The sequence below is a fragment of the Eretmochelys imbricata genome, chromosome 2, assembly GCF_965152235.1.
Source record: "Eretmochelys imbricata isolate rEreImb1 chromosome 2, rEreImb1.hap1, whole genome shotgun sequence".
Lineage (NCBI taxonomy): Eukaryota > Metazoa > Chordata > Testudines > Cheloniidae > Eretmochelys > Eretmochelys imbricata.
In genome coordinates, this window is record NC_135573.1 from 266,916,745 (window position 1) to 266,927,208 (window position 10,464).

At 51.6% G+C, this 10,464-nt stretch overlaps 1 protein-coding gene across 1 annotated transcript; it reads left to right on the forward strand.

Annotated features, from left to right (window-relative positions):
• Positions 1 to 1,339: 1,339 nt before the first annotated feature.
• LOC144260044 (uncharacterized) lies at positions 1,340 to 10,234 on the forward strand. The gene is given in 6 exon segments (XM_077808545.1): positions 1,340 to 1,393; positions 1,395 to 1,442; positions 1,445 to 1,510; positions 3,410 to 3,536; positions 5,650 to 5,754; positions 6,629 to 10,234. Coding segments are annotated over 6 exon segments (2,712 nt in total). The 3' UTR covers positions 8,941 to 10,234.
• Positions 10,235 to 10,464: the final 230 nt, after the last annotated feature.

Sequence of the window (10,464 nt, forward strand, 5' to 3'; positions counted from 1 at the left end):
TGGGGCCTTTGAGATGAAAACCAAACTGGTTGATATGAAAATCATGAAATCCAAATCTGCGGCAATCGTGTTGTTTTTATCGGAAAGAAACAAATACACCCAGAATTGCAGGCGTTCTGCGTGTGCTGCAAGGCACCAGCTTGTGCACATCTGCATGGTGAAAAAACAGGGCTTGTGATTTTCAGGCCTTTGCTGTGAGGCCATGGCAGGCCCTGATTTTACATGCCCTGCCTCCCTGTGGGCTTAAATACCCACGACAGGTGCAGCACAAGAGCCCAGAGAGACAGAGACAAGCTACTGAACTTCCCTGTGCCTCAGTTTCCCCCCCCGGTAAGGGGTGGGAGGCGGGGTAAGAAGACTCCGCTCAAAGGGCTGCTGTGAGCTTTACCTAATGCCCTTCCAGTGCCTCAGACGCTGCAGAAGAGCAAAACAGGTTTCAGAGTAACAGCCGTGTTAGTCTGTATTCGCAAAAAGAAAAGGAGTACTTGTGGCACCTTAGAGACTAACCAATTTATTTGAGCATGAGCTTTCGTGAGCTACAGCTCACTTCATCGGATGCATACCGTGGAAACTGCAGCAGACTTTATATATACACAGAGAATATGAAACAATACCTCCTCCCACCCCACTGTCCTGCTGGTAATAGCTTATCTAAAGTGATCATCAGGTTGGGCCATTTCCAGCACAAATCCAGGTTTTCTCACCCTCCACCCCCCCACACAAATTCACTCTCCTGATGGTGATAGCCCATCCAAAGTGACAACTCTTTACACAATGTGCATGATAATCAAGCAGGAAATGGCTCAACTTGATTATCATGCACATTGTGTAAAGAGTTGTCACTTTGGATGGGCTATCACCAGCAGGAGAGTGAATTTGTGTGGGGGGGTGGAGGGTGAGAAAACCTGGATTTGTGCTGGAAATGGCCCAACCTGATGATCACTTTAGATAAGCTATTACCAGCAGGACAGTGGGGTGGGAGGAGGTATTGTTTCATATTCTCTGTGTATATATAAAGTCTGCTGCAGTTTCCACGGTATGCATCCGATGAAGTGAGCTGTAGCTCACGAAAGCTCATGCTCAAATAAATTGGTTAGTCTCTAAGGTGCCACAAGTCCTCCTTTTCTTTCTAAGAGCAAAACAGTCGCTGGGTTTTTTTGTCTGCCAGGATTGTTCCAGGTTCGCACTCCCAATGGCCACCAGGGGGCGGCCTATCCTCGCCCGGGGAGCGGGACGTCCTCGCCCTTTGCAAGGCGTGGAGGGCGCAAGCGGCGGGCACGGGTCCCTCCCTCCCGCATCTCCCCGGCTAACCAGCGGGAGCGGGCTCCCTCCTGCCTGCATGCCCCGCAGCCCGAGCGGCGGCCGCGGCCTGTGGGTGACGGGAAACCGGGGACCCCCTGAACGCAGCTGGAGGCGCCCAGGGATGTGAGCAGGCGGTGTCTGCTGTGGCAGAGCCTGGGGCTGCCGAGGAGGCGGAAGGAAAATGTCTGAAAGGGAGTCTGGCTCGCAGGTAGGGAATGGATCTGCCGCCTCTCGGCTTGGCCCCTTTCCCTTGGGCTTGGCAGGTGATGCTGCAGGATGGAAACAGCCCGCAGGGAGCTGGGACTTCCCTCCTTCAGCCTCTGCCCTGGGCCTGACCCAAACCAAACCAAACCAAACCCATGGGCTGCCCTCCAGGTGCAGCTTTGTTAGCTGCACCCATGTTCCTGGGTTAAAAAGCAGCCGGGGGGAAGGGACCCTGTGCGACTGGTTTCAGAAGTAAAGAGAGACCAGCCCTGGCTCTAACATAAGCCCATTTTTAAACTCTGCAATCGCAGAATGAGATCCTGTCATGTTAAAACCAGCCATGAGAAATGTCATGATCAGAACGGGGGGGTGGGGGTGGAGATAAGCAAAGTTCTCATTTGACATATTTAGCAATGCTTCTGTGTGGGTAAAAATAATTTACACTTTATGTCATGCGGCCCAATTCTGCAGTCCTCACTCAGGCAGAACTCCCAGTGACCTCAGTGGGTTTTACCTGGGCAAAGAGTGCAAGATCAGCCCCCGAACTGACCAGGTGAACCCCTGGATGCTAAATGGGGATACTCTGTCCCCATCAGGGGATGCTTTGTTTGGTTCTGCAGCCCTTCCCTCCCCACCAAATTCTCACGGTCCTCCTGGGGGCAGCCATTTTACAAGAGGCAGAAGCAGGAAGCTGAAATTTTTAGTTGTTCTGCTTGAATACACAAATGGTGCTCAGAGATTTTATTAAATTGTGAAAACTTGTACAAAAGTGCTACCTGGGATGTTGACAGGTGCTGATTGGTCGGGACTTGCAACAAGCTTGAATGAGATAGGCTGAGTGATTTTGATGCAATGTCTGATTGGTCAAATGCTAAACATTGCCTTGGTGAGGAACTGGCTTCAGGAATCATTAGGTGATTTGATAAATTTTCCACCTGTCTTGTCGCTGGTGCATGCATGGTAAATTGAAAATGGTGCTCACATTTGCTGTGAGATTGCCATACTTTGTATAACAACGTGTAATGTTTATGCCGTGTGTAAAATGTCTGTGATCATCCATGATTTACAATGTCATTCTATAGCAAACCATTGAATGTCATTTAAAAAAATTCATGCAATTACTGTGCACATTTATATGGAGGGTCCTGGGTGTTTGTTTTTTGCATGTGACTTAAATAATAATATAACACTTGTGACAGCTATCGTGGGTACCCTGATGATGACCCCTGCACATACCTAGATAAATAGAATGCATTAGTTAAGTTTGAGAAGGCATTTCTTTGTTCTCTCTCTAAAACATGCATCATTCTACAGCACTAGTCCAAACCACTCCATTTGACAGTCGCGATACTGCAGTGTTATCGGAAATGACTGTTGAATGTGGTGTTTTTTGATAGGTAAATTCTTTAAAACGCTTATAACAATTTCTTAGGGTGTTTTTCCCCCTAAAACTTCAGGCCTGATCTCATTCAAAGCTGGGTGAGTAATGACAATCATGTGTTAATTTTATTCAGTTAACATATTCATGGCAGGCTCATTTTTGTACATGTTAATTATTTGCCCAGCTTCACAAATAGGAAGAATGCTGGTGAGAACTGTCAAATAATGTTTAAAAAATTCACCAAATAAAATCAAATGTTGGAGAGAGCTCGAATCTCAACCAAAAGGCAAATGAAAAAAAGAGAACAAATGATTTCTGCTGACGTTTGAGTGAGAGACCATGGAGGGGAAAAGGATACTTTTCCTGCAGTTAGAAAACCCAAAACCATATTTCTTCCTCCTCCTCCCAATCATGCAAAAAGGCGAAACATGAAGGTCCATATTTTCTTCTTGGTTCTGCTGTTGAAATTCATGTTGACCTGCTACTGCAGTACATATGAATAATAATTTCCTGTGATTTCAGGTCCCAGTGTCATTTGCCGATGTCTCAGTCAGTTTCACCCGGGAGGAGTGGGAGATCTTGGCAGAATGGCAGAAGGAGCTGTACTGGGACGTGATGAGAGAGAACTATGAGATACTGATATCGCTGGGTAAGTGACTGTACGTTAATGAGGAGCTGTCATGTCTGAATGGCTTTGAGAGTTTGTTCCCCTCCTTTTAATCTGCTAGAGAAGGGTACGGGCTTGGCAGCCCTGGAAACTGAAGGCAGTGTGTCCTAGTGGATAGAGCCGTGGGTTAGGGCTCAGGAGATCTGTGTCCTAGTCCTGGCTCTGCCACTGGCCTGCTGTTTGACTTGGGCTACTCACTTCATCCCTCTGTGCCTCAGTTTCCCTGTTTGTAAAACACAAAGCGCTTCCCAAAGGAGGTCAATATCATTATCCCAATGATACCGATCTTTTTTGTTGAAGCGCTTTGAGATCTACTGGTGAAAAGCAACCTACGAGCTAGGTCTTGTCTATCCGCAACGCAGGGGCGTAGCAGCAGTGTCTGCTTCTCACATTCTGTTCCAGCGCTGTCCACCCTTCCAGCGTGAAAACACTCTGGACGAGGCGGGAGTCGCTCTCCATGGTCTAGTCGGTCTGCTGAGACCACCAGTCAGAGCCACTTGGTGCCAGTTGGGCCAACAGCTTCTTGTGATTGCTGTGCTGGGAACTGGGATTCTCAACTTGTTTCACACTGGTGTCCTGAAGATCTTTGGTTTTGCATTAATGAGGGGCCACCTCTGTAAATAACCCTCAGTGTTCATCTATTTTGCCTTTAATCATTACCCTCTTACAGAATTGAGTTCTCTCTTGTTAACAAGAACGATTTTGTTGTCAGTTTTCATAGAAGTGTCTAAAATTGATACTTCGGCATTGGCCGCTTATTCCCAGAAATAGCTTCTTGTTGAATGGACTCAGCTAACCCCACCTGCCTCATTGCCAGCCATGCAGGCTCAATCTAGCTTCTGAAAAATCAGGATGTGTTTTTTCTGCAAGCAGTAAAGATCCTGGAATAGGGATTTAACTGGTAATTTTGTTGGGAATCCATGAGGCAGAATGAGGTGCAGCTTTGCTTGCCTGTATGTACAATCTATTAGATCTTCAGGGCTGACCATGGTAAAACAGCCAGTGGAACTCATTGCCACAAGATATCATTAAGGCCAAACACTTGACCGTTTTCTAAAAAAGGACTGGGTGTTCATATGGATAATGAGACTGTCCAGCGTTGCAGCGATAAAGGTTTAAAAAGTAGTTTGGAAGGAACAGAACCCTTCATGCTTCAAGGCAGTAGACAGCCTTTAATTGAGGAAGGGATGTTAGGAAAATTTTTTCCCCGGTGGGCCGGTTATTCCAGAAGTGCCTACTGCAGGGGGTGTCTCGCCTTGTATTGCGTCAGGTGTTGGCTGCTGTTTGGAAACAGGATACTGGACTAGGCGGTCTGATCCCGTCCAGCAATTGCTATGCTCCTTGTAAAGGGCTCTGCTCACTGCAGATATATCTCCTTGTGGCTAGGTCTGGGAATTAGCTTTCACCCTGTCCGGTGCCCCTGTGGTTGGCTGCTCGCACGTGGTCCCTCTGGCTCTTGGCGACGGGAAGCACTCCCCCCACGTAACTCGGCCCTGCAGACCCGCCACTACACAGTCTCCCCTTTGCGGGGTACCAAGGGCCCACTGGACAAGCTGTTCAGATGCTGCCTCAGATGGTCTGTGTTCCCCCTCTCGGTCCTGTGCTGCTGCCCAGTGGCTGGTAGGGGAACCTGGGCCCTCCCGCAACTCAGGTTCCGGCCCAAGGGCCCTCTGACTAGCAATCCAGGGCTGCTCAGTCTCCGTCCCTGTCGGCGTTTCCCTGGGCTCCTTCCTAACCCCACTTCTCTATCTCCTGGTCTGTCTCTGGATTTACCACCAGAGCTTCCTCTGCTGCACGTGGCTACTTCTCCCCTCTCAGCTGCTTGCCAGACTCCCAAGTCCAGGACAGGAAAGCAGACACGGAGGCCAAGTGAAGCCTCTCAAAGCCACAGAGGGAGTCTAGGTCAGAGCCGGGATTAGCGCTCGGGAGGGCCTGCATCTCAACCCACTAGTAGGCAATTCTCTCCTGGGAAGTGATGGAAAGCCCACATCCGTGTGATGGGTTCAGGCAGGTTTGCCGTACAGCCCTTAGCAGAAGGATATGACTGCCATGGTCTGGCTCTGATTAGTTCCGATTGTTTGTTTGTGACATGCAGGTGGTGATATGCCAAAACCTGCCCTCCTGCTGCTGACAGAGGAAGGGGGAAAGCCCAGTGCGGAGGATGCCTCTGCCAGGGTGGCCCTGGCCCCCGTGTCTATAGGTGAGTATGGGAAATGATGGCAAGAGAAAAGAAATGTCCCTGAGCAAAGGAGAGCTGGCTGAAATATTTCACCCCCAAAGCTTCTGTTGTGGAAATGGGGCCTTGTTTTGAGAGTGAAAAATCTTCTTGAAAAAATCTTCTTAAAAAACAATTACTTGACATTTTTATTGTGCTCCAGGCTTCTGGTGTATGAAAAAATTAGAAACTGATGCGTTGCTAAAATTTCAATTAATTTTGAATAAACAAAACATGAGGCACTTTTGAACCCTACGAAAAGGAAACAAACAGTCTAGAAATTTGTAGCAAAACTTTTTTCCCCCACTTATTAACCAGCTCTAGTTTTAAGTAGGAAACCTGCTTAAAAGCTTCGTCATCACAGACAGCTTAGTGTGGTTCTGTCAGCGAAACAGCCAGGACCTGCAATCGGCCTGGCTTTTTATGGTACAGAAATTGGGATTAGTGACCCCATGCACAATACATGGTTGTGTCTCCACTGAATAAGTATCGCCTTGCTCTTCGATTCATAGATTCTGAGGCCAGAAGGGACCACTGTGATCATCCAGACTGCTCTCCTGTATGACACAGGCCAGAGAACTGCCCCGAAATAATTCCTTTTAGATCTTTTAGAAAAAAAATCCCACCTTGATTTAAAAATTGTTAGTGAAGGAGAAATCCACTTGGTAAATTGTTCCAGTAGTTAATTACTCTTGCTAACTCCCTGTTTCACATATGGGCCCTTTTGGAGTTCAGGGTCATGTCTTAGTTTCAGATTAATATGACTAGGAATTCCTAAGAGAATTAAATCTAGTCAAGAAATGCAGGGGGAGCTTCACTCTTCCGTGTGTCTAATGAGATGAGTGTTGTTTCCTTCCAGTTGCTGAATGCCTGAATGCAAGTGGAAAGGTGAAACTGGAGGACAATGAAGTTGAAATCCAAATCCCTGAGCATCTCCCTTTGTCTGTGGAGGGGAGGCCCATTTCTTGGGGCTCAGAGAGCAACGCTTCACCTTTGGGTGGTCAACTGCACACGGCCCCCCAGGTTGCTCTCGGCGACGTCGATGGCAAAGCTCCCAATGTCCTGACTAAGTGCAAGACGGAGCCCTCCAGGGAGGTGGAAGTTCCACCCGAGTGTCCTTCGCGGTGCGACGGCAGTTTGCGATGGCAGCGTCAGGTCGACGGCACAGCCCCGCAGAAGGCTCGCTGCCTCGTGAAGGAAGAGGTTGAAGAAGAGGGCGGCTACGGAACGGGTTTCAGTGCTCAGCAGTCCCAGCGCTCCCCCGGAGAAGAGGCGGAGGCTCCTCCATGCACCGAGTACAATGAAAGCTACAGCCCATGGCTGGGCGCCGCCGGCAGCCAGAGGACTGGTGTCGGCGCGGATCCGTCCGGCGGCGGCCAAGACCAGCGTGTTGTCATCTGCAAGACTGAGATAAGGGATGACCTCCAGGTTCACGTCATGGAGGAGCCTTACCCGGGCGCGTCCCCGGCCGGCGACCAGCCGCGAGATCAGTTCCTGCAGTGCTCCAGGTGCGCCAGAGACTTCCTGCGCCGCTCGGACCTGGTGAGGCACTGCCGAGCGCACAGCGGCGAGCGGCCGTACCGCTGCAACCGCTGCGGCAAGGGCTTCCGCCGGCGCTCGCACCTCAGCGACCACGTCCGCACGCACACCGGCGAGAAGCCCTTCCCTTGCCACCTCTGCCCCAAGAGCTTCAGCCGGCGCTCCACCCTCAAGAAGCACCAGGAGACCCACGCCAAGGAGCGCCCCGAGGAGCCAGCCTGGCAGAATCACCCGCCGAAGCCGTGCCGGGCCCGCAAGGCGGACAAGGCCTACCCGAGCGGGAGGGGTCACGCAACCCAGCAGGAGAGGACGCACGCCGGGGGGAAGCCCTTCTCTTGCGGTGTCTGCGGCAAGAGCTTCAGCACGCGTTCCTACGCTGCCAAGCATGAGCGTGCCCACCTGGAGGAGCGGCCCTACCCCTGCGCCCTGGGCCCTGAGAGCTTCGCCGGGCAGCGGGCCCCGGCCAGGCGCCAGCGGGCGCCCGGCGGCGAGAAGCCCTTCCCCTGCGGCTTGTGCGGCCAGTGGTTCCGCCGGCGCTCGCACCTCAGCGACCACGTCCGCACGCACACCGGCGAGAAGCCCTTCCCTTGCCACCTCTGCCCCAAGAGCTTCAGCCGGCGCTCCACCCTCAACAAGCACCAGGAGACCCACGCGCGGCCAGGCCTGCACACCAGCCGGGACAGGGAGCCCGTCCACAAGCTGCCCCGCCGCAGCCACCCAGCCGCCAAGCCCTACCCCTGCTGCAGATGCCACAAGAGCTTCAGCACCCGGGCCTATGCCCAGCGGCACGAGAGGGCTCACAGCGGGGAGAGGCCGGGTCTGCCTGGCATGGGCGACCGGAGCTTTCGCAGGCAGACTCGCACCGTCAAGCATGAGTCCGGCCCCCGGGGAGAGGAGCCGTGTTGGCCCCACGGCCAAGGGAACGGGGTCGGGTCACAACCGCACGCCTTCAAGGAGGAGAGGCCATTCCCGGGGGCCAGCGTCCTCGGGGGGGCGCCGGAGCATCTGCCTGCTCCTGCCAAGGACAAGCTCTACCCCTGCAGCCTGTGCGGGAAAAGCTTCAGGTGGCCGTCGACCCTCAGCAAGCACCAGAGCAGCCACGCGGCCAAGAAGCTGCACCCCTGCCCGCTGTGCCCCCAGAGCTTCAGGAGCCCGCTGGCCTTGAAGAGGCACCAGCCGAGCCACACGGAGGAGAAGCCCTTCTCCTGCAGCCTGTGCCACAAGCAATTCCGCCGGCGCTCCTACCTCAGCGTCCACCGGCGACTGCACCTGGAGAACGGCCCCTACCAGTGCGCCCTGTGCGAGAAACACTTCATCTTCAAGTGCGACTTCGTCAAGCATTACGGCTTCCACACGGGCGAGCGGCCCTACCCCTGCAGCCGCTGCGCCCGCAGCTTCCGCAAGCAGTCGCACCTCACCGAGCACCTCCGCATCCACACCGGCGAGAAGCCTTTCTCCTGCAAACTGTGCGACAAGCGCTTCGGCCGCCGCTCCACGCTGACCAAGCACCAGCAGATCCACGGCCGGCGCGCGCCCCTCCGCTGCGCCGACTGCCGCAAAACCTTCGCCGTGGAGTCGGTGTTTCTCATGCACCAGAAAATGCATGGCAGGACGGCCGCGCCCAGCGTGTGACTCTGTTTCCAGAAGCACGGCACACCTGCATGGGCCACAACATCTGGGCAGCCGATGATCTGTAGCCAGCTGCTGCATGGGCCAGCGAGTCACTCCAAAGGTCAGCTTTGCTGACTGGAGAAGGGGTCTAGTCAATTGCCAGGTGCCTCCCCCTTAAAAACGGCACTCGGGTTATTTTCATGACTGCAGTGGACAAAGGATCCGCATGGAAAACTTTGCTTGGATCATACAGCGGGCTGGAGGATACGCAAGACATAAGAGAAATCATTGAAATATGAGCTATTCGTTATGCCTCTGGGCGAGTCCCCAGCAGTGGGGATTGAACCTGGGATATCTGGATATCAACACATGAGCCTCTCTCCTGCTTGGGCTAAAAGACTCAGCTGTTTAAAGCTAAGAACATAAGAACAGCCCTGCTGGGTCAGACCAATGGTCCATCTAGCCCAGTGTACCGTCTTCCGACAGTGGCCAATGCCAGGTGCCCCAGAGGGAATGAACAGAACAGGGAATCACCAAGTGAACCATCCCCTGTCGCCCATTCCCAGCTTCTGGCAAACAGAGGCTAGGGACACTCGGAGCCTGGAGCTGCATCCCTGAGTATCTGGGCTAATAGCCATTAATGGACTTATCCTCCATCAACTTACCTAGTTCTTTTTTTTAATCCTGTTACAAGTTTGGGCTTCACAACAGCCTTGGGAAAAGAGCTCCCCAGGTTGGCTGTGCGTTGTCCTGATGTTTGTTTTAAACCTGCTGCCTATTAATTTCATTGGGTGACCCCTGGTTCTTGTGTTACGGAAAGGAGTAAATAACACTTCCTTATTCACTTTCTCCCCACCTGTCAGGATTTTATAGATATCTATCATATGCCCTCTTAGTCATCTCCTTTCCAAACTGAAAAGTCCCTGTCTTTTTAATCTCTCCTTATATGGAAGCTGTTCCAGACCCCTAATCAGTTTTGTTGCCCTTCTCTGTATCTTTTCCAATTCTAATCCATCGTTTTTGAGATGAGGTGACCAGATCTGCACACAATATTCAAGGTGTGAGCGTACCATGGATTTACATAGAGGCTGTTTGATATTTTCTCTTGTTATCTCTTCCTTTCCTATTGCCACTCTGTTCATTTTTCTGAGTGCCGCTGCTCATTGAGCAGAGGTTTTCAGAGAACTATCCATGATGACTCCAAGATCTTTCTTCATACATCATTTTTTATGTCAGTTGGGATTATGTTTTCCCATGTGTATTACTTTGCATTTTATCAGCATTAAATTTCATCTGCCATTTTGTTGCTCAGTCACCCAGTTTTGAGATCCCTCTGTAACTCTTCGCAAACTGCTTTGGACTTAACTATCTCGAGTAATTTTGTATTGTTTGCAAATTTTGCCACCTCACTGTTTACCTCTTTTTCCAGATCACTTATGAATATGTCAGACAGCCCTGGTCCCACTACAGACCCCTGCGGGTCACCACTATTTTCCTCTCGCCATTGTGAAAACCAACCATTTATACCTACCCTTTGGTTTCTGT